A 23,322-nucleotide genomic window follows, 5' to 3' on the forward strand; every position below is an offset into this window, starting at 1 on the left:
TCACTCTGCCCCTCCGCACCCAGCCAGAGCTACAGGGGCGCCAGCCCCCCACCTCACTCTGCCCCTCCGCACTCCAGCGCCCAGGGCTGCACAGCCATGGGCCCCAGCTGGCTGCAGGGGAGCCAGCCCCCCACGTCACTCTGCCCCTCCGCACCCAGCCAGGGCTACCGGGGAGCCAGCCCCCCACGTCACTCGGCCCCCTCCGCACCCAGCCAGGGCCAGGCTGCCCACCTGGAGCCAGCCCCACGCCACTCTGCCCCCTCCGCACCCAGCCAGGGCTACCGGGGAGCCAGCCCCCCACGTCACTCTGCCCCTCCGCACCCAGCCAGAGCTACAGGGGAGCCAGCCCCCCACGTCACTCTGCCCCCTCCGCACCCAGCCAGGGCTACAGGGGAGCCAGCCCCCCCCATGACTCTGCCCCCCCGCACCCAGCCAGGGCTACAGGGGAGCCAGACCCCCACCTCACTGCCCCCCCGCACCCAGCCAGGGCTACCGGGGAGCCAGACCCCCCCCTCACTCTGCCCCCCCGCACCCAGCCAGGGCTCCCGGGGAGCCAGACCCCCACCTCACGCGGCCCCCCCCGCACCCAGCCAGGGCTACAGGGGACCCAGCCAGACCCCACCTCACTCTGCCCCCGCACCCAGCCAGGGCTACAGGGGAGCCAGACCCCCACCTCACTCTGCCCCCCCGCACCCAGCCAGGGCTACAGGGGAGCCCGCCCCCCACGTCACTCTGCCCCCACCCGCACCCAGCCAGGGCTACAGGGGAGCCAGCCCCCCACATCACTCTGCCCCCCCATTAGGTTTGCCAACTTCTTAATTGCACAAAACCTAACACCCTTGCTCTGCCCCCTTCCCAAGGTCCCACCCCTGCTCAACCCTTCTCTGAGGCCCCACCCCCCTCTATCCCACCCTCACGTTCACTGGACTGGGGCAGGAGGGGGTGAGGGCTCTGGCTGGGGGTGCGGACTCCGGCATGGGGGCAGAAATTAGGGGTTCAGGGTGCAGGAGGGGGCTGTGATGGGTTGAGATCACAGAGACCCCGTGGGCACTGCCAACTGATGTGCTGAGACTACCTCTGCCTCTGCTTTCCCTGCCAGCTTGGGACTTCAGAACCCTGCCTGGTTGTGCCAGACACACTAGCCTGCTACAAACACAGACCCAGGTCTGAACCACGTCCCACAAACTGCAGGCTAACTGAAAACAGCTTAAGAAGTGCTCCTGTCTCCCACTGTCAGATGCCCAGCTCCCAATGGGGTCCAAACCCCAAATAAATCCGTTTTACCCCCATCTCAGATCCACCCCCCCATGGCACATGCCCTGGTCTCAGATCCCTCCCTCCCCCATGGGCACACAGCTTGGTCTCAGACCCCACCCCCCATGGACACACACCCTGGTCTCAAATCTCCCCTATGGACACCTGCCTTGAGCCCCGGGGCTACAGGAATTGGCCTTGACCATCCCTGCGCCAAACGGCCCATTTCCCACTGCTACTGAGGAATTATAGAGACACTCTCCTTTTTCCCCAGGAGTCCATGTGACTTCACCCTCCCCTCTGGGGCTTTCAGCACAAGATTCCTTCTTGCTGCTAACAAATCCTGGGAGAGATTCTGCCACATCAAAAAATCATTCCCCAGTAGAAATGGTGCAAAATTGTGTGCCACTGCTGCAACAGTTAGTTTAGCCTGCAACTCACCAGTTTCCATGTGTACCTTAGCTAAAGGTGCAAGGACTTTGTAACCTCACACTTTTTCTGGTAACAAATCCTTCTCATGGATCAGGTCCCTCCTGACCACAGAAATTTCTGCACCAGTATCCCTCCAACCTTGGAGCATTTTACCATTAAGCTTAATAGCATGCATATGCTCACTGCTTGGTTGTGTAGAAGCAACCTTTACAAATCCTTTGTGGTAAGAGGCAGTAGCCTGGGATACCCCTGTGCCCTGAGAAGCATCATCATCAAGCAGCCTGTTCCCACTCAGCCCAGGCCACTTATTCCTCACGTGCTCAGTGGACTTACAATGATAGCACCATCTGGGCTCCTCTGCTTGTACAGGAGACTTGGGACAAGTAACCAGGGAATGGAGAAGTGAGTGTCCAGCCTCCTTTTTCCCAAAGGTAAAATGGTGATTCTGCTTTCCACCAACCCTGTACCCCTCTGCCAGTGCTTTATGTTTAATTGCAGCTTGTGATTGCTCATAAGATTCTGCAAACTCAGCTAATTCACCCGCTGCATCCACCTTTTTGTCCCACAAATACTGTTTTACATCATCACTGCACATATTCAGGAACTGTTCCTGAGTAACCAAATCACACATTCCTTCAAAGCTTGTAATAGCTTTTCCCCTCACCCACTTGTCTAACAAATCTCTCATTTGATTTACATAGGCCACGTTACGTAATCCAGATCCCCTCTTAAAACTCCTGAATTTTACCCTGTAGGTTTCAGGTGTAATCTGGAACTGTTTCAAAACCAGTTCCTTAAATTTACCATAGTTTGAAGCATCAGCAATAGACATATTATTGAATATGTCCAGAGCTCTCCCAGTCAATTTTGCAACCAAAGCAGTAATTTTTAAATCCACAGGAATTGCATGGAGTGTGAACAGTCTCTCAAAGGTGATGAAATATTGGGCAATATCACGGGATTCATCATATGATGGACATAACCGCTCCCATTTATGGATTTTTGGGGAAGCTGCTGAAGGGTTTGGTCTCTTCTACTCCATTACAGCCAGTTCATGTTTCTGGATCACAATTTGGGCTTGTCTCTGGGCCTCAATTTCTTTGTCTTTTAAGTCCAGGGTTTGCTGGTGGGCAGCTTTTTGTGCTTCATTTTGAGCCTGTTTCTGGGTCTCAATTTCTTTGTCTTTTAACTCCAGGGCTTGCTGCCTCTCTCTTTTGAATAAATAGATTTATTCAATCTATTTATTGCTGACCTGGGAACCAAGAGTAGGAGTGGGCTGATAAAGTTTGCGGATGACACCAAGTTGGGGGGTATTGTCAATTCGGAAGAGGATCGGGATATTCTCCAGGGAGATTTAGATGACCTTGTAAACTGGAGTATTAGTAACAGGATGAAATTCAATAGTGAGAAGTGTAAGGTTATGCATTTAGGGATGTCTAACAAGAACTTTAGTTATAAGCTGGGGACGCACCAGTTGGAAGTAACGGAGGAGGAGAAGGACCTAGGAGTCCTGGTTGATCGCAAGATGACTATGAGTAGGCAATGTGATGTGGCCGTTAAAAAAGCTAATGCGGTCTTGGGTTGCATTAGGCGAGGTATTTCTAGTAGGGATAAGGAGGTGCTAGTCCCGTTATATAAGGCGCTGGTGAGACCTCATTTGGAGTATTGTGTGCAGTTTTGGTCTCCCATGTTTAAGAAGGATGAATTCAAACTAGAACAGGTACAAAGAAGGGCCACTAGAATGATCCGAGGAATGGAAGGCCTTTCGTATGAAAGGAGACTTGAGGAGCTCGGTTTGTTTTCCTTAACCAAAAGAAGGATGAGAGGAGATATGATTACACTCTTTAAATATATCAGAGGATAAATACCAGGAAGGAGAAGAATTATTTCAGCTCAGTGCTAATGTGGACACGAGAACGGATATAAACTGTCAGTCAGGAAATTCAGGCTTGAAATTAGACGAACGGTTTCTAACCATCAGGAGTGCAATACTGGAACAGTCTACCGAGGGAAACAGTGGGGCGAAGGACCTCCATGACTTTAAGATTAAGCTAGATAAGTTTATGGAGGATGGTATGATAGGATAACGGGCTTAGTCAATAGGTCAATTATGTGCCTGGTATGATATAACCTTTTCCAGAGGGTTTGGCTGGAGAGTCGTGCCCGCATGCTAGGGTTCAGCTGACCGCCATATTTGGGGTCGGGAAGGAATTTTCCTCCAGGGAAGATTGGCTATGGCCCTGGAGGTTTTTCGCCTTCCTCCGAAGCATGGGGCAGGGTTCACTTGCTAAGGAGTGGGTGGATCGGCTTATGTGGCCTGCATCTTGCAGGAGGTCAGACTAGATGATCATAATGGTCCCTTCTGATCTTGAATTCTATGATTCTATGATTCTATGATTCTTTCCTTCTCCTCCCGAGCAGCTTGCTGTGCTAACCTCTGGGCTTCCATAACCTTTCTGCGTGCGGCCTCCTCTCTGGCTGACTCTTTTTCTGTTATCTCCAGTTCTTTCAGTTGCAATAATCTCTGGTGCTCCCTCTCCTTTTCTGCAGCTTGAAGCTAAAAAGCTCCAACTTTGCAATCGCTTCACTGCTTTCACTTATTTTCCTGTTTTTATGTTCCTACTTCCCTTTCCCAAAATAAGCAAACAGAAAATAACGAACCAGTAACCACTTTGTCTGTTCTCCAGACACCACACTTAAAACTCACTTAAAATCACTACCAGTGTCTCAAAGCATTGAGCTGTGCACAGATCCTGCTCCACTATGCCACTGTGACAGGTTCGGTCACAGAGACCCCCTTGGGACTGTCACCTGATGTGCTGAAATTACCTCTAAACCCATTTTCTCTGCCAGCTTGGGACTTCCAGAACCCTGCCTTGTTGAGCCAGACACACTAGCCTGCTGCAACACAGACCCAGGGTCTGGGCCACACCCCCAAAGCTGTAGGCTTTAAGTGAAATCAGCTCTGCAGGTTACCTGACTCCAGCACCCAGACACCCAGCTCCCGATGGGGTCCAAACCCCAAATAAAACCATTTTACTCTGTATAAAGCTTATACAGGGCAAATTCATAAATTGTTCGCCCTCTATATCACTGATAGAGAGCTATGCACAGCTGTTTGCTCCCCCAGGTATTAATCACTTACTCTGGTTCATTAATAAACAGAAGTGATTTTATTAAGTATAAAAAGTAGGATTTAAGAGGTTTCAAGTAATAACAGACAGAACAAAGTAAGTCACCAAGCAAAATCAAACAAAACATGCAAGTCTAAGCCTAATACATTAAGAAACTGATTACAGGTAAATCTCACCCTCAGAGATGTTCCAATAAGCTTCTTTCACAGACTAGACTCCTTCCTAGTCTGGGCCCAATCCTTTCCCCTGGTACAGCCCTTGTTAGTTCCAGCAGGCATCTCAGGTGTTAACTCAGGGTTTTCACATGATGGGCAGCCCCCTCTATACTGCTCTATCCGCTTTTCTAGCTTTGGCACAAGGCGGGAATCTTTTGTCTCTCTGGGTCCCCATCCCTCCTTCTCAGTGGAAAAGTACCAGATTTAAGATGGATTCCAGTATCATGTGACATGGTCACATGTCCCTGTGAGACTTCATTCTTCATTACCCATGGGCTGGCCCACACGTACACAGAAAGGCTTGCAGGGAAATAAACCCATTCACAGCCAATTGTCCTAGTCCATGGGAGCCATCAAGATTCTAAGCCACACTTTGCCTAATTACAACAGGACCTCAGAAGTTATGCTTCATATTTCTAGCTTCAGATCCAAGAACGATACATGCATACAAATAGGAGGAATATATTCAGTAGGTTATAACCTTTGTGACGATACCTTATAAGAGACCTTTTGCATAAAGCATATTCCAGTTACATCATATCCACTCATTAGCATATTTCCATAAAACATATTGAGTGCAACATCACACACCTCCATGGGCACATGACCTGGCCTCAGATATCCCTCATGGGCACATGACCTGGCCTCAGATTCCACCTCCCCCCCCCAGACACAAGACCTGGCGTCAGATTCCCTCTGTGGGCACACACCCCGGTCTCAGATCCGCTCCCCACCCCTCCAGACACACGCCCTAGCTGTCTCCGATACTCAGCGGGGAAGAGGACGGTGAGAACAGATGCCATGATGGGACAGCAAGGGGCCCCTCAGTGCTGCCACCAACACCCCAGTGCCCAGCTCCACCCAGCCCCAAATAAGGCATTGAGCCAGGGTCTGCAACTACAGGAAGCCAACGATACCTTATATCTTCCTGCATCTCTCACACATTGTCTCTAATCTGCAGGTCCAATCTAGCACGGCCAAAGTACACAGAGGTCCCTGCAACATCCAGAAAACCCTGGGACCGTCAGCCTGGCTAAGTGTCATGCTGTGATGAAGTGGGTTTTTCCCCTTATTATGTTGTACCTGAGTCTATGTGAGTGTTGTTTTGCAGGAACACTGTGTGTACCTCAGTTCACCAATGCCCAGGTGGTGGGAATAAGTGTGTGTGACTTTTGCCGAGACATTTGGGGGCAGGTGAGGCTGCTCCGTCTGCCTGTACCTGCACTTAAGTGATGGCCGATGCCCTTCCTAACCTGAGAATCAGGAGGGAGATGCAACCAGGTAACACTTTGCTCGGGAAGCAAGACAAACACCGGAGGAGGGGAAACAGACGTGTCGGCGATCCGGCTGCCCACCTCTGCTCATCCTTGCTGATCTCCTGTGGTTTGCACTTCAGTTCCTGGCTCAGCTCTTCGTGATCCACCAGGCCAAAGGGGTTCCTGCAGATCCCGGTGCGGGGGAAAAGTCCTGCTGGTGGCCAGTCGCTCCATAGCCAAGGCGCTGGAGAGGTGCATGACATGGATATTATGGTCCTGCCACTGACAGGTTGGCCAGAGGGGTGACGGCTGGTGGGGAGGCCAGAGGGGTGGTGATGGTGACAGCTGGCAGGGTGGCCAGAGGGGTGGCTATGGTGACGGCTGGCGGGGTGGCGATTGGCTTGTTCTGGGCTTGGTTGTTGGTGGGGCTGTGCCTCTGAAATGGGATTGGCTTGTTCTGGGCTTGCTGTGAAAGGCAGAGCAGCTTTGTTATGTTTTGAGACTTGGAACACCAGGGCACCAGGCCTGGGACTCCCTCAAGATGGACTTGGCTGAAAGTCACTGATTTCCATGCTAACAAGTCCTGTTCTATGCTGTGTTCCTGTCAACTAATAAACCTTCTGTTTTACAAGCTGGCTGAGAGTCACTGCTGAGTGCAACGTGGGGCTGCAGGGCCCTCTGGCTTCCCCAGGGTCCCGACCAGGTGGACCCCTTGCAGGAAGTGCACAGACAGGGATGCTGAATGCTCTGGGGTCAGACCCAGGAAGGCCATAACTGAGGCTTCTTACTCTGGACAACGTGCCCTGAGGGGAGTCATACAGAGCAATTCCAGGGCATTAGGGTTTTGATTCTGTGACAACTGGTTGCACCTCCCTCCTGGTTCTCAGGTTAGGAAGGGCATCAGCCATCACTTTTATTCAGGCAGCTGGAGCAGCCTCACCTGCCCCAAGGGTCTCACACTCATATTCCCACCACCTAGGCATTGGTGACTCACATAGGCTCACATACAACATAACAAGGGGAAAAACCCACTTCATCACACATGCAGCTTGTCCATATCTCTGTGGGGAGGGGACAGGTCACCATCAATGTACCCTGCAGTCTTGGGGAAGGCGCACTGGGGTGGGAGCCAGGAGACCACCGGGTCTGGTCTTCAATCTTCAACTTACTGCAATTTCCATACAGATTCCCCCTGAGTTCAAACCCGGCTGGTGACTCATGTAGGTAAAATTAGGATGTGATCATGCACTTAAAGGATGGTGTTGTAATGCACATGGTCAAGTGCGCAGAGTTAAGGTTGTTCAGGAAATCTTAACTGTGGCAACTGCTGATTCCAGAGGGTTTGACTTTGCAACCTTCCCTCTCAGCCTGCAAACCTGCCCGTGTGTTACACGAACCATGGCACTATGGGAGGAGCAGGACGGCCTTGCACTAAAATGCCTGGTTACAAGGATCTTTTCCTCAGCGTGTGAATTAAATAAGCTAGATTCAAAAGAAGATTGGAGCAAGAGAAATTCCATCCCGTGCCTCCAGTGGGTCACCAGTCAGGATGGAACCAGCGACCTTTTCATGCCCCCGCAGGGACCCTGCCCCCGAGCTGAAGGAGACACTGTTAGTGGTTATGTGGCCTGGCCACTGGAGAAGGACATGACACAGGTTTTGTTTATACAGCCGTTGGCTAGAGGGCAGTAGAAAGTTGGGGATCAGGAAGTTTTGGCTTTATCCCTAGCTCTGAGAGGGGAGTCAGGGTTAGTGGTTAGAGCAAGGGGCTGGAGCCAGGACTCCTGGTGTCATTGGGTAGCGCCCCTCTGTTGCTCAGACACAGTGAGTAGGATTGCCAACTTTCTATGTGCACAGAACCGAACACCCTTGCCCCACCCCCGGCCCTGACCCACCCCTTCTCTGAGGGGGTGAGGGCTGTAACTGGGGGGGTGCCAACTCTGGGGTGGGGCTGGGGATGAGAGGTTTGGGGTACAGGAGGGGGCTCTGGGCTGGGGTGTGAGGGCTCCAGCTTGGGGTGCTGGCTCTGGTGTGGGGCTGGGGATGAGGGGTTTGGGGTGCAGGAGGGGGCTCCAGGCTGGGGCCGAGGGGTTCGGAGGGTGAGCGGGGGATCAGGGTTAGGGTGCAGGAGGGGGTCGAGGTGCAGGCGCTGGGCAGCTCTTACCTCAAGCAGCTCCCGGAAGCAGAGGCACATACCCCCCCCGGCTCTATAACATGGAGGTGCAGGCAGGGGGCTCTGTGAACTGCCCCGTCCGCAGGCGCCACCCCGGCAGCTCCCATTGGCCGCGGTTCCTGACCAATGAGAGCTGCTGAGCGCAGCGTGTGGCGCGGAGCCCCCTGGCAGCGCCTATGCCTAGGAGCCGGAGGGGAAGGGGGACCTGTCCTAGCCCCTCTGCGCCGCCCACCGGAGCCGCCAGGCCCCTTTTCGAACCCCGCCCCGCCCGCAGGGGAGCCAACCCCCTGTCAGCCCGAGGGCTCCGCCCCGCCTCCCACAGCCCCAATTGGACCATTTAAGAAAGCAGGAAATGACGATTGCTGACGGGGCGGGGGAGACCGGAAGTGGAAGGTACCCGGAAGTTCCCGGGGATGGCAGTCCCGCCTTGTGCCCTTTTCGGTGCCGGTCACGTGGGAGGGCGCGGTGACGTACCCGGCCCGGCTCGGCTCGGCTCGGCGCAGCGCAGCATGGCGGACGCGGCCTCGCAGGTGCTGCTGGGCTCCGGCCTCACCGCGCTCTCGCAGCCGCTCATGTACGTCAAGGTGCTGGTGCAGGTGAGAGCGGCCCGGGACCCCGCGTGACCCCCGGGACCCCGCCCCCGTGACCCCTGCCCCCCCCCCGCGCAGCGACACCCCCCCCCCCCGGAGCGCTCCGACCTGCCCGGGGCGGGGCCGGGCCGGGTGGTGACTGCGGGGCGCGTGGCCCGCCCCGGTCTCTGCCCTGCCCCCGCCCCCCTGGTCCGGTGCCCGCCCCGGTCTCTGCCCTGCCCCAGCCCCCGGGGCCTCCCCCGCCGTCCGGTGCCCGCCCCGGTCTCGGCCCCGCCCCAGCCCCCGGGGCCTGCCCCGGTCTCTGCCCTGCCCCGCCCCAGCCCCCGGGGCCGCGCGGTCCGTGGGTGGCCCCAGAGCGGCGCTGCGGCCTCCCCAGCTCGGGGGTTCAGAGTCCAGGCAGCCAGTCGGCGGGGGACGCTGCCCCGCCTGGCAGCCCCAGGGCTCTCCGGTCCCTCTCCCAGCACAGGCAGTAACCCGCCCTCTGCGCTCCCGGCCCGCCGGGATGTCTGTGCAGCGCCTAGCGCGGCCTGGGGCCTTGGGCTGCTGTAGAAATTATGCAGACCCAGGACTTTGCTCCCCTCAGCTGCCTCCCATACAGAGCCTTGCTAGTGCTAGAACCACTGATCCCCAAGTACCCAGGCAGAGTTATGTGCCCCCCCCATGCACCTTGTCCCCCGCTTTGAAGGCACCATGAATCTATCCTGCCCACTCCCCCCCATGTACCCTGGTTTGCTCAGACCACAAAGAGAGCACCCAGCAGTTGTTGAAACTATTTACTCATAGAGAGGCACAGAAATCCAGGGACCACGAGAGCTTCGCACATCCCCATGAAGCAGAATCCACTCAGTCACAGGGAGGGGTTTCCGTCCCTGGCTCCCAGCGCAGAGCCCTTGCTCTGAGAGCCAGTGCCTGGAGGGGGTGGGGAAGGCGTCTTTCTCCAGTGCAGGATTTCGGCCTTGTTGGGGAAGGTGGCCGGGCAGGAGCCTTTCGGACCGGCACATAGCTCTTGCCTGTTGTAGAAGAAATGCCTCTTCCTGGGCTTTGCTGCCGTGAGACACTCTGCAAACTGCCTGTCGCACTCACAGGCCATCCTGCCGCAGACGCTCTGAGAGCGGCACTCTGTCCCCGATTGGCTACACGCAAACTCATAGGGCTGCCACTTCACTCTCCCCCGGCACTCTAAGGAGACCCTGGCGTGGCGGTAGCAGCAGTCATGGAGGAAGCAACACTGGTCCACTGCGTCTAGGGGTGTCCCGGAGCCCCCGGTTCCACAATAGCACCCATACAGGTTGAGAGCGAACAGCGGGGTCCGCAGTCTCTGCCGGTAACACCACAGAGTGAGACCCAGCTCCAGAAGGCTGCGTCTCCCTCGCCTGCTGCATTGAGCCTCGTGGGCAGACTGTGACAACAAGGTCACCAGCATGAGCCACATAGCGAATTTCATTGGGTCCGTGGGCATCTGTCTTGGGGGAGCCTGAACGGTCTGACGCCCAGAGTGGCTGGCTCTCTTTCCGCGGCGCTCTCCTCCAGTCCCGTGCTCTGTAGAACTGCCCAGCTCCCTTCTGCTTTACCTGGTGTCGCTGGCTGGCTGTCAGGTCTCAGCCCAGTGTAGGAGCCCACTTGTGCCATCATTGGCTGGAAAGAGGCGACGTTCCAGCGGCGGGAGAGCATTTAACCCTTGAGCCCCCAGGGCGGTCCCCTGTACTCCCAGACAGTGGCATGATGGAGGCATCTCACTCTAGATCTGCAGGGCATGCAAGTGTCAGTGGAGAAACCCCTTGAAATCGTTGTAAAGCGAAACCCATTTGTAACCGGAAGGAGCAGCTGGGAGGTCAGCAGAGCTGCCTGCAAACCAGATTGCTGGGAATGACCCACGCTTGTCAGGGTCATGCCGACTGGCTCTGTCTCTGTCTGGCAGGCGCCCCACGCTCAGCAGCTTTGTATCTAATCCGGTGTCTGGAGTCTGTGGATACCGAGGATGTTAAGGGAGAGCTCCAGATGTGTGCAGGGCTCTTCACAGATACCGGGTCCCTGGCCTGAGGGACTTGCCACCTACTCTGGGAAGATGGAATGAACGAGGGTGATATGCTGTGCTCTGGAGGAAGCGGGCCAGGGAGGGGGAATGTTGGGGAAGGGTATTGTCCAGAGATGGGAGATGATTTAATTCAGGCTTGGTTCTTAATTTTCTTTGGGGGAAAATAATTGAATGTATCTGGGACTCTCTTGTGCAATTCTAAAGGGCAGCCACCCGGGCTCGTGGTCTCCCCGTGTCTCGCTAACAAAGGGTTAACCCCCAGGCTGAGCTGAATCCCTCCCACTGGCGGACTGTGGAGACATTTGGGTCCACCACTAAATATAGCGTCTTCGGCTTCTGAACCCTTCAATTAGCAGCAGGGCACTGACAGTCCCGGGCCGGAAGGAGGCACCAGAAAATCACCAGGCTTTGTTCCGGCCCATGGGCAGATTGCTGCAGACTGTCTGTTTGTTTTGAAGGTGGGATATGAGCCGCTTCCTCCGACCCTGGGCAGGAATATGTTTGGGCGACAGGTTTACCAGCTGCCGGGGCTCTTTGCGTACGGTGAGTCCCTGTCTGTGGCATGCACGTGGATTTGGGGATAGGACAGGAAAGGAAGCCCCAAAGGGCGGGGGGTTGCAGTTACTGGTGTGAAGATGGGGGAGCCCTCTGTGCCTGGGGGGGGTGAGGCCAGACCTCTCCGCTGTTCTGGATTTCCTGGGGGGGATCCCACCCTTGGGCTGTGCCACCAAAGCTGGTGTGTTGTGAGAGAAGGAGTCTGACTTCACCTCCAGATACCTTGTCACCCTGGAGAGAGTGCACTGAGCTGGGGACCAGGGGACCAAGAGTTCAGATCTCACGTCTACTCACTGCTGTCTGTATTTCCATGTATTTCACAGCCCTCATCACTGACCGCGATCCCGTACCCCATCCCTAGCAGGCGGGCAAGCGTTAGCCCTCTCTCTAACAAAGGCATTGATCCCAAAGCGGCACAAAGGCATGTCACGAGGAGCTGGGACTAGAGCCCTGGACTGTCACATTGCAGACCCACTGCCTAGCAGAATGAATGTGCCAAACATATGTGCCTCGGTTAGCCTATCGCAAAGTCATACGCTGCCCTCCCTGGATTCCTGATCTCCAGAGTTCAGCTGCTGGCAAAGTGTGTGTCAAGTCCCCTTTGTGGCTGGCCCACAAAGGATGTGACCATGACTCTTGTAGCCCCAGTGCTGGAAGCCTGCCTCCCTGAGGGCTCAAGGGGAGGGGAAAGGCCTGGCAGTTACATGTGAAGAAACAACTCACGTTTCTTTAATCGCACAGCAAGGGAACGTCCTTTAAAACAGGTTTTATAGGCTGGGGCCGTGGGGTAGGCGCCCCTCATGCTTGTGTTGTTTTGCAGCTAAGCACATTATGAAGATAGATGGAAGAGCCGGGCTCTTCAAAGGTTTGACTCCCAGACTCTGCTCAGGCGCCATTGGCACCATCGTGCACAGCCAGGTGTTACAGGTACGCCGGGCGGGGCTGGAAGGTCGTAGCAAACCCCTCGCGAGCAGCTGCCGCCCCAGGCTGTCTGCATGGCCGCAGCTGGCCCACCCTGGAGGGGTTGGGTAATTCACAGGGGGCGGTTGGACTTGTCCAGGTCCAAAGGGGGTCCCTTGTGCTCTTGCTCCACAGAGAGGCGACGTCCAGAGGGCCGAGTTCTGGCCCAACAGGGTGTCGGCTCCTCTGTCAGGGCTCGCTGTGATTTCTAGCGGGTCCCGGGGCTGTCTCCCCTGTGGGAGTGTTGGAGGCCACTTGCTGTCAGTCCCCATAGCATTCTGTCCCATCCCGGCCTGCCCAGGCAGCTGCAGCCTGCATGTGGGGGCAGCAAAGCCCTGGTGCTTGCGTGTTCTCTCCTGCCCCCCCCCCCCCCCCCGGCTGCCTGGGCCCAATGAGGCCTCCATACCCCAGTGGCCTTTGTTGTGCTAACCCTGTCCCCTTGTTCCTTAGCGGTACCAGGAAGCTGACCAGGAGGAGGTATGTCGGAGCTGGTTTCTGGGTCCTTTCCCTTGTAGGCACATCTCCAAGGTCTGCCCTGCCCTGGGGAAATGGTAGGACCGTGCCCTCTCAGGAGCACAGGAGGTTGGGAGATGTCCACTGGCATGTTCAGGGAAGAAGGGGGGGGGGGGCGGGGGGGCGGCCTGGGTATATGGGCCTAGCGGGCTGCAGGGTGGGCCTGGCCTGGCTGGCTTTTAGGTGCTACTGCGCTGGGAATATCGAATAACAAAAGGGACCAAGGCAGGCCCTGCTGATCTCCATCCTGGCTATGTGGGAGGGGGCAGTGTCATTCGGGGAGTGGGTAGCGGGAAGCTCTCCTACCTGAACCTCTCTCACTCCCTCTCCCCAGGAGCCTGGGCCCAGCCTCAAGGAGCCCCTGTCCTCGCTGGAGCAGGTCATCAAGGAGGTGAGTGAAGGCCCACACCCAAGGGAACTTAGCGGCCAGGGCAGTGTGTGGGGCTCGCAGATCCTCCATTGCTGGAGCTGGATCCCTCTGGGGTGAAGTGTGTGTCACGCTGTCTGGAGGGCTCACGCCCGTGAGTGCCTACCTCAAGGCAGACTGTCAGAAAGGGGGCAGTCACCCCAGGCTGGGAGCATGTGCTAGAATTAGATTTCATCAAATGTGAGCTCCTGGATCCCTGCAACTGTCTGACCATGGTGTCACAGACAATCCCCTTAGACTCTCCAGCCTGTCTTTCCATGCAGACAAACTGGACTTAGTGATACATGGTCACTTACTCCAAAAATCACACCACATTCAGGTTGCTTTCAGTCCCAAGCGACCAGTCACTTACCCCAGATCACTCGGCACCCTGGGTTTTACACCAAAGACAGGTGTAGCCAGTCCTGTAATAATCTATCTAGGAAAAAGGAATGAGAGTTTTGTACAGGTTAAAGCAAGCAAACATACACACCAATGAGTTACCATCTGAATCCCAAGAATGACAGAGTTGTAGTGAGCGACAATTCAAAGTGTCTTTCCAGGCAGACCCAGGAGGCAGCCCCTGGGGATCTCGGGCTTCAGTTTAGAGTCCCTGGCCCTTCAGAGCTCAAACAGCCAAAAAAGGGGGAAATTTGCCTGTGGCTTTGTCTTATTTCCTTCATTCAGCTCCCAAGCCCACAGGACGAGCTTCCTTGCACCTAGCAGTTTCCCAGGTGCGATAGGGCCATTAACCAGTCCTGTGTATGGTGATGCTCCTTGATGGCCCATCTGATTTTGCTAGTCCTTGTGGTGGGGTGGGGAACAATTCCCGGGCTTGAGCTCACAAATTCAGAGCAGACATTTTCAGAGTTCTAAAGCAAAACGTACCTATTTCCTTTGGCCTGGAATACAGACACTACGAGTGAGATGAACGCAGGCAGCCCAGCCAAGCGTTCCATGGAGTCTAAACACTACATTTGGGAGGAGCATGGGCTGTTACTGCAGGGATAAGGGAGAGGCAAGACAGAACTGGGGTGTCAAATCAGTATCTTAGATGGCTGTATATTAATGCAAGAAGCATGGGGAATAATCAGGAAGAACTCAAAATGCTAGTAAATAAACACAACTATGACATAGTTGGCCTCACAGAGACTTGGTGGGATAATACGCATGATTGGAATATTGGTATAGAAGGGTACAGCTTGCTCAGGAAGTACAGGCAGGGGAAAAAGGGAGGAGGTGTTGCCTTATATATTAAAAATGTAGACACTTGGACTGAGGTTGAGATGGAAATAGGAGACAGACTTGTAGAAAGTCTCTGGGTAAGGATAAAAGGGGTAAAAAAACAAGGATGATGTCATGGTAGGGGTCTACTACAGACCACCTAACGAGGAAGAAGAGGTGGATGAGGCTTTTTTTAAACTAACAAAATCATCCAAAGCACAGGACTTGGTGGTGATGAGGGGACATCAACTACTCAGACATCTGTTGGGAAAATGACACATTATCCACAAGTTCTTGGAATGTGTTGGAGACAATTTTTTATTTCAGAAGATGGAGAATGCTACTGGGGGATTTAGATTTGATTTTGACAAATAGGGAGAAACTGGTTGAGAATTTGAGCTTGGGAGAAAGTGATCATGAAATGATAGATCATGATTCTAAGGGATAGTAGGAGGGAGAACAGCACAGTAAAGACAATGGATTTCAAGAAGGCGACTTCAGCAAACTCAGGGAGTTGGTAGTAAGATCCCATGCGAAGCAAGTGTAAGGAGAAAAACAATTGAAGATAGTTGGCAGTTTTTTAAAGAGACATTATTAAGGGCACAAGAGCAAACTATCCCACTGCGTAGGAAAGCTAGGAAGTATGACAAGAGACCACCCTGGCTTAACCAGGAGATCTTCAATAATCTGAAACTCAAAAAAAGAGTCCTACAAAAACTAGGTCAAATTACAAAGGATGAAAATAAACTAACACAAGTGTGTAGGGACAGAATTAGAAAGGCCAAGGCACAAAGCGAGATCAAACTAGCTAGAGACATAAAGGGTAACAAGAAAACATTCTACAAATACATTAGAAGCAAGAGGAAGACCAAGGACAGGGTAGGCCCGTTACGCAATGAAGGGGGAAAAACGTAACAGAAAATGTGGAAATGGCAGCGGTGCTTAATGACTTCTTTGTTTCGGTTTTCACCAAGAAGATTGGTGGCGATTGGACGTTGAACAAAGTGAATGCCAGTGAAAATGAGGTAGGATCAGAAGCTAAAATAGGGAAAGAACAAGTTAAAAATTACTTAGACAAGGTAGATGTCTTCAAGTCACCAGGGCCTGATGAAATCCATCCTAGAATACTCAAGGAGATATCTGAGCCATTAGCAATTATCTTTGGAAAGTCATGGAAGACTGGAAAAGGGCAAACACAGGGCCAATCTATAAAAAGAGAATAAGGAAACCCCAGGGAATTCCAGACCAGTCAGCTTAACTTCTGTACCTGGAAAGATAATGGAGCAAATAATTAAGCAATCAGTTTGCAGCTATCTAGACGAAAATAAGGTGATAAGTAACATCACTGATTTGTCAAGAACAAATTGTGTCAAACCAACCTGATAGCTTTCTTTGACAGGATAACAAGCCTTGTGGCTAGAGGGGAAGTGGTAGATGTGGTATATCTTGATTTTTAGTAAAGCTTTTGATACTGTCTCTCATGACCTTCTCATAAACAAACTAGGGGTACGTCTATACTTACCGTCCGGGTCGGCGGCTAGCGTTCGACTTCTCGGAGTTCGATATATCACGTCTAATCTAGACGCAATATATCGAACTCCGAATGCGCTCCCGTCGACTCCGGAACTCCTCCCCCGCGAACGGCGGTGGCGGAGTCGACGGGGGAGCCGTGGACTTCGATCCCGCGGCGTCTGGACGGGTGAGTACTTTGAACTAAGGTAGTTCGAGTTCAGCTACGCTATTCGCGTAGCTGAATTTGCGTACCTTAGTTCGACCCCCCCCCCCCCCCCCCCTTAGTGTAGACCAGGCCTAGGGAAATGCAACCTAGATGGAGCTACTTACTATAAGATGGGTGCATAACTGATGGGAAAACTGATCCCAGAGAGTAGTTATAAGTGGTTCACAGTCATGCTGGAAGGGGTCCCGCAGGGATCTGTTTTGGGTCTGGTTCTGTTCAGTATTTTCAATGATTTAGATAATGGCATAGAGAATACACTTACGAAGTTCGCTGACGATACCAAGCTGGGAGGGGTTGCAAGTGCTTTGGAGGATAGGATCATAATTCAAAATGATCTGGAGAAATGGTCTGAAGTAAATAGGATGAAATTCAATAAGGACAAATGCAAAGTGCTCCACTTAACAAGGAACAATCAGTTGCACACATACAAAATGGGAAATGACTGCCTAGGAAGAAATACTCCGGAAGGGGATCTGAGGGGTCATAGTGGATCACAAGCTAAATATGAATCAACAGTGTAACACTGTTGCAAAATAAGTGAATATCATTCTGGGATGTATTAGCAGGAGTGTTGTAAGCAAGACACGAGAAGTAATTCTTCCGCTCTATTCCGCGCTGGTCAGGCCTCAGCTGGAGTATTGTGTCCAGTTCTAGGCGCCACATTTCAGGAAGGATGTGGGCATACTGGAGAAAGTCCAGAGAAAAGCAACAAAAATGATGACAGGGCTAGAAAACATGACCTATGAGGGAAGACTGAAAAAACTGGGTTTGTTTAGCCTGGAAAAGAGAAGACTGAGGGGGGACATAACAGTTTTCAAGTGCATAAAAAGTTGTTACCAGGAGGTTCTTAACCGCTGAGGCCAGGACAAGAAGCAAAGGGCTTAAATTGCAGCAAGGGAGGCTTAGGTTGGACATTAGGAAAAACTTCCTAACTGGTTAAGCACTGGAATAAATTGCCTGGTTAGGTTGTGGCATCTCCATCATTGGAGATTTTTTAAGAGCAGGTTAGACAAACCTGTTGAGGATGTTCTGGATAATACTTAGTCCGGCCATGAGTGCAGGGGACTGGACTAGATGACTTCTCGAGGTCCCTTCCAGTCCTAAGCTTCTGCATAAGCCTTATAAGGCGAATCCCTATCTTGAGCGCAACTGCCAGACAGGTGACCTGGTCTGGGCTCCAGCTATGAGATTATCCATTCTTAGCTAACACCTGCAGCCTGGGCAAGAGCTGGCGTCTGGCCTGCCAGGGTCACTGTGCATCCCCATCTCCCCCTGCTAGAGCCCTCCCTTCTCCTCCCGACCCAGCGAGTCATCTCCTAGCACTGCCCCCTTAGCAGGGCCCTGGCTGCCACCTGCTCCCTAGGGTGCCCATTGCTCTGTACCTCTCTCCACCCCCCCACCATGGCATCACTCCCCTTCCCTCCTTTCCTGCAGCCTCTTGACGCATGTGCATGCCCCACACGCCACATTTCATCAGCAGGGCACTGTGTGGCAGCCTGATGTCCTTCAGGCACTGCCTCCTGCTGCACTCCAGGCGAATCTGGCTGCGTGGGGCAGAGGCCCGGGCTTGCCCCCAGTGCTAGGCATCCAGTCGCCAGCGGGCCAAGCTTCAGGGCTGTGCTGATTTTGGCCAGCAGCATGGGCAGTGCCAGGAGGCAGCTCCCATCTCATGCAGCTTGGGAACGCTGAGACTCGGCTGCCCCCGAGCGGCTCCCCCCAGCATTTCCACCTGCCCCCTACTGCCCCGCCTTCTGCCGCCTCTCTCCCACCGCCCCCATGCCACCCCTGCTGCCTCCCGTTTCCTCTCAGCCGCACACGTGCCCAGGCTGAGCCCTAATGGCCCGTGTCTGTTCCAGACCTCCCGAGAGATGGTTGCTCGTTCTGCCGCGACACTCGTCACCCATCCCTTCCACGGTAGGTACCCAGCGCTGTGGGGGTGGGGCTCACGCCCAGCCCTGCTCCATGGGATCCACCCACGGAAACCAGAGCTGAGGTAATGGGATGGGTACAATTCAAGGCCCAGCCATTCCTCAGCAGAGCTCTGCCCCGCGGCCAGGAGGCACCTGGCTGAATCAGCCTGTCAACCCTTGGCTGCTGGGCCCTGTGAGCCCGTGCTGATGCCCTGAGTTCAGCGGGCAAAGGCTCCGTGTCTGACCCCACAGGAGTGGGGCGGTGGGGGTGCAGCCCGGCTCCCCCACGCTGACCCTGCTGTGTCTGGCTCTGCCCGCAGTGATCACGCTGAGATGCATGGTGCAGTTCATTGGCAGGGAAACCAAGTACAGGTAAGGGCATGGTGAGAGGGGCTGGGACCGGGTGTCCTGCAGGCGCTGCCAGGGCAGTGGGTAGTTGGTGTGGTCTGGGGGGTGGGGGGGAGTTGGCACAAGGGTGGCTGGCAGGGGGCAGATGAGGACATGCTAACCCACAGTCCCTTCCCTCGGGAGCCACATGTGACAGCGTCTCTCTCCTCTCTTCCGTCGGCCCAGTGGCATCTTCAGCCCCTTCGTCACCATCTACCGGGAAGAGGGCATCCTGGGCTTCTTTGCGTGAGTCCTGTGGCCAGGAGGCAGTGGGAGCCCCTGGGAGGCGGGGGTGTGCGCCCTGCGGGGGTGGGAACGGGGAGGGCACCCTTGGGAGGCGGGGATGGGAACGGGAGTGGGAGCCTCTGGGAGGCAGGGGTGTGCGCCCTGCAGGGTTGGGAACAGGGAGTGGGAGCCCCTGGGAGGCGGGGGTGTGTGCCCTGCGGGGATGGGAGGCGGGGGTGTGTGCCCTGCGGGGATGGGAACAGGGAGTGGGAGCCCCTGGGAGGCGGGGGTGTGCGCCCTGCGGGGATGGGAGGCGGGGGTGTGCGCCCTGCGGGGATGGGAACAGGGAGTGGGAGCCCCTGGGAGGCGGGGGTGTGCACCCTGCGGGGGTGGGAACGGGGAGGGCACCCTTGGGAGGCGGGGATGGGAACGGGAGTGGGAGCCTCTGGGAGGCGGGGGTGTGTGCCCTGCAGGGATGGGAACAGGGAGTGGGAGCCCCTGGGAGGCGGGGGTGTGCGCCCTGCGGGGGTGGGAACAGGGAGGGCACCCTTGGGAGGCGGGGGTGACAATGGGGGTGGGTGCCCTTGGGACACGAGGGCCCGTCCAGCTTGTCAGGGAGGGCAGCAGGGACTCTTCTGGCCCAGCTCCACCCTGTGGCTCGGGAAGGGGCCATGAATTCTCATCCCAGCTCCTCCACTGGCCACTTGTGCTGTTTCTGGGCCCTGCGTCACAGCCCAGGGGTCTCCCAATCTCACCCCCTGCTGGCAAGGAAGTTAAGGTGCTAGCCTGCGACTCGGACACCTGGGTTCGCTCTGCCACGGGCCCCCTGTGAGGGAGCAAGTCCCTGAATCTCGCTGTGCCGCAGCCCCCACGTGCTGCGCGGCGGGGAGACTCGCCCCGGATTGTGGGGTGGGGCCCAGCTCCTCTCTGCAAGAGAGGGGCTGCCCCTTATGCTGGCGGCGGCTCCTGCCAGCCTGGGCCCGGGGGGCACCCCGTGCTCACTCACCTGCTGTTTCTTTCAGGGGGCTCGTTCCCCGGCTGCTGGGTGACGTGCTGTCGCTGTGGCTCTGTAACATGCTGGCCTACCTCATCAACACCTATGCACTGGAGAACGGGGTAGGCCCCTGCAGCCTTGTGCTGGTGGCTGCCCAGGGTGTGGGGCCTGCACACAAATGGAGTTCGGGAGGGCTGGGGGGTGACCCGCTCAGCCCGGGAAGGTCCCATCTCTGCTGGGCCCGACCTGCGCTCTGCTTTGTGCGCTACTCGCCCAGCGCCTGGCCGGGCAGCCTGTCCTAGCAGCGGCCACGACCCGCGTGGGGGCAGCTTGGGTTTCAGGCCCTGGTGGAGCCCAGCGTGCAGGCTCGCTGCGGGGAATCGGGGCAGAGGCAGCCCCCTGTGTCTGGGGATGGCGGGGCCGGGCTGTGGCAGGGTGCGGGAGTCTCCTTGTTCAATGCGTTTCCCTCCCTCTCCAGGTCTCCACCATGAGCGAGATGAAGAGCTACTCACAGGCTGTCACTGGAGTGCGTGTGTAACCCCTCCTCTCCTCTCGGGGGTGTGTGGGGGGTGGGGTAGCCCCACAGAGCTGCCCTGGGGCGGGAGGGGTCAGTTTGAGGGAACCATGGGGTGTGAGGTTGGTGCCCTTACGTGAGTCTGAATCACTAGCTGGTGCTGCGTGGTGGGTGAGCGCTCCACCCTCTAGTGCACCTTGGCCTGGCCCTGCCTCCCTCCACTGCCCTACCCGTCCAGCCCGTACCTGTCCTGAGCAGGCACTGCTGCCTGGCCCGCACCATGTGCTCTCTGGTGACCTGGGCAGGGAAGGACAAAGACCTCCTCGCCCAGGAGTAAGTCAGTGCGTGGCAGGGTCCCAGCACGTGGAGAAGACTGCAGCAGTGCCCTGCTGTGCTGGGAGCTGCACAGATGGTCTCTGCCCCACTGAGACGCCCTCCCTCTCCGTTCCTTGTGCCCCTTGGAGCTGGGGGGCCTCCGGGCATGGCTGCGGAGCCAGCGCCCCGCCCTGCTAACTGGCCTGTCTCTCATGCCTGCAGTTCTTTGCCAGTATGCTGACGTACCCCTTTGTGCTCGTCTCCAACCTGATGGCCATTAACAACTGTGGGTGAGTGCCCCGCACGCCGTCCCGAGCCAGCTGCACCCTCCCCCTGCGACGCAAGGGCGTCTGCCCCAGCTCTGAGCAGCAGGGGACGCAGTGGCTCCTGTACAGGAGGCAGGGAGAAGCAGCATCTGCCCCCCCCCCCCCCCCACACACATCCTATAGGGTTTGCTCTGGGATGACGATGTTCCGGCCCCTCGGGGGCTGGGGAGAAACCCTTCAGAGGGGGAGCGGAGCTGCCGTCATCGGCTGCTGATGTGGAATGTGAACAGCTGGCACCGGCAGGCAAGAGCGCTCTGCCCAGCCTGACGTGGAGCTCGTCCTGGCTGTGCTGGCAGCTCGCCCCCTTCCCCTCACGCAGGCTCCTGTGGTTCCCCTCTTCCCCAGACGCTTGGCAGCCTCTTGGGCTCCCTGGCCATGGCCCTGCAGCGCCTCCCCTCCCGTGTCACGCTTGGCAGGAGCGAAATCACAGGTTGCAGCCTCCCAGAAGAGACCCGGGCCTGTTCGGGTGTGACAGCCTGTCCCTGACGCCCTGCAGTACAGCTGGGACTTGGGGGGTGGGAGGAGAGATCTGCCCTCCTGAATCAGCCCTTCCCCCTGGGGATATTGCTGCGGCCCTTGGCCATCTCACTAGGCAGCATCAGCTGTGTCCCCAGGAGAAAGGCTGCTCTCCTGGTGCCCGTCTGCCCTGCTGTAGTGCTGGGGGCAGGGGCAGGAAGCTCTGGCCACGGGGGAATGGACAGGGGGCAGCTGGGGATCCTGGGACCTGACTGAGCTGCCTGGCTCAGGGCCCATTAACGCTACGTAGGCCAGAAGGGCTCAGACAGGAAGTGTCCCTGGGGAGGCCAGGGAGGGCGCTGGGTAGAGGCTGAGGTGGCCGGCAGGGGGTGACCCAGCTGCTGCCCCCCGGGCGACTGGCTGCTGCAGAGGCCTTGGTGGGGCGCAGCTTGAGCTGCGTTTGCAGGCTCGGAGCAGGGCTTGTGGCCCAGTCCCCATGCGAGGGCGAGGGGGCACATGCGACACGGCTCAGTGCTACTTCCTCCCCCCCCCCCTCCTCTCTTGCAGGCTGGCTGGTGGCCTCCCCCCATATGCACCCAACTACTCCTCCTGGTTAGACTGCTGGAGCCAGCTGCTCAAGGAGGTATGTCCCGGCCTCGCCCCGGCCCCATAGCGCAGTGACGCCGTGTGTGGGGCAGCCGTGCCTGACACTCATAGATTGTAGGACTGGAAGGGACCTCGAGAGGTCATCGAGTCCAGTCCCCTGCCCTCATGGCAGGACCAAATACTGTCTAGACCATCCCGGATAGACATTTATCTAACCTATTCTTAAATATCTCCAGAGATGGAGATTCCACAACCTCCCTAGGCAATTTATTCCACCGTTTAACCACCCTGACAGCTAGGAACTTTATCCTAATGTCCAACCTAAACCTCCCTTGCTGCAGTTTAAGCCCATTGCTGCTTCTATCCTTACAGGCTAAGGTGAACGAGTTTTCTCCCTCCTCCTGACAATATCTCAGGGTGGGGGTTATAAAAGGGCTGGGAAGCGCTGGCCCTGCTGTGTGGGTAGGAGGGCTGGTGGCGGGGGGGAGGGCTTGGCAGACTGGGGCCTGGGTGACAGGCAGAGGGAAGCTGCCCAGGGCAGGGCAGGGCACCCTGACAGCCATCTCCTCTCCTCTCCGTGCAGGGGAACATGAGCCGAGGCAACAGCCTGTTTTTCCGGAAGGTGCCTGCGGGGAAGCTGTACGTGTGGGAGGAGAAGCGTTTCCGCTGAGGCCGGAGCTGGGCGAGGGGCCCGGGGCCGGGCCAGAGGCTGGGCCAGATGCACTGAATGATGGGAGAGTGGTGATTTATATAGTTTTTTTTAAAATAATGATTCAATCTTGGGAAACGGAGACTGTGTGCAAGTCTGAGAGTCAAAGTCCTGGGGCAACGCAGGCCGGCTGGGGGTCGGGGCACTGCTCTGGGGGGCCAGCTCCCTGGCTGGGGGGGGAGGGGGCAGATGGGATGATGCACTGTGCCCTGGTGGGGCTGCTCCCTGGCTGGGGGCAGGGCTGCCTCTACCCCACGTCTGCCGGCAGATGTGCCAACCCTTCTCTGCTGTCGGTTCTGGCTGTGAAGGAGACACCCCACACTGGCCTGGTGCCCCCGGCTGGGACCCACAGCGCTGCTCCCTGTCGTGGCTCCCCAGGATCTGTGCTACGCCCC

The 23,322-nt window shown here is 56.3% G+C and overlaps 2 protein-coding genes across 4 annotated transcripts; one reads left to right on the forward strand and one right to left on the reverse strand.

Moving 5' to 3' along the window:
* The first annotated feature begins 8,842 nt into the window (after positions 1–8,842).
* MTCH2 (mitochondrial carrier 2) lies at positions 8,843–23,009 on the forward strand. 3 transcript variants are annotated; one of them, XM_039534955.1, is made up of 14 exons: positions 8,843–9,060; positions 11,548–11,632; positions 12,465–12,571; positions 13,055–13,081; positions 13,452–13,508; positions 15,722–15,772; positions 18,342–18,399; positions 18,716–18,767; positions 18,969–19,028; positions 20,030–20,123; positions 20,480–20,527; positions 21,053–21,120; positions 22,180–22,255; positions 22,802–23,009. In XM_039534955.1, the coding sequence occupies exons 1-14, from the start codon at positions 8,878–8,880 to the stop codon at positions 22,886–22,888; spliced, it is 1,053 nt and encodes a 350-aa protein (XP_039390889.1). In that variant the 5' UTR covers positions 8,843–8,877; the 3' UTR covers positions 22,889–23,009. The 3 variants fall into 3 exon arrangements, with proteins under 3 accessions (XP_039390889.1, XP_039390891.1, XP_039390892.1); XM_039534957.1 differs by having other exon boundaries at positions 15,725–15,772; XM_039534958.1 differs by lacking the exon at positions 15,722–15,772.
* LOC120403628 (phospholipase A2, minor isoenzyme-like) lies at positions 9,902–10,513 on the reverse strand. Its single transcript, XM_039534959.1, has one exon. It carries the CDS (start codon positions 10,511–10,513, stop codon positions 9,902–9,904), a length of 612 nt encoding a protein of 203 aa, XP_039390893.1.
* Positions 23,010–23,322: the final 313 nt, after the last annotated feature.

This window comes from Mauremys reevesii, linkage group 4, assembly GCF_016161935.1.
Source record: "Mauremys reevesii isolate NIE-2019 linkage group 4, ASM1616193v1, whole genome shotgun sequence".
NCBI lineage: Eukaryota > Metazoa > Chordata > Testudines > Geoemydidae > Mauremys > Mauremys reevesii.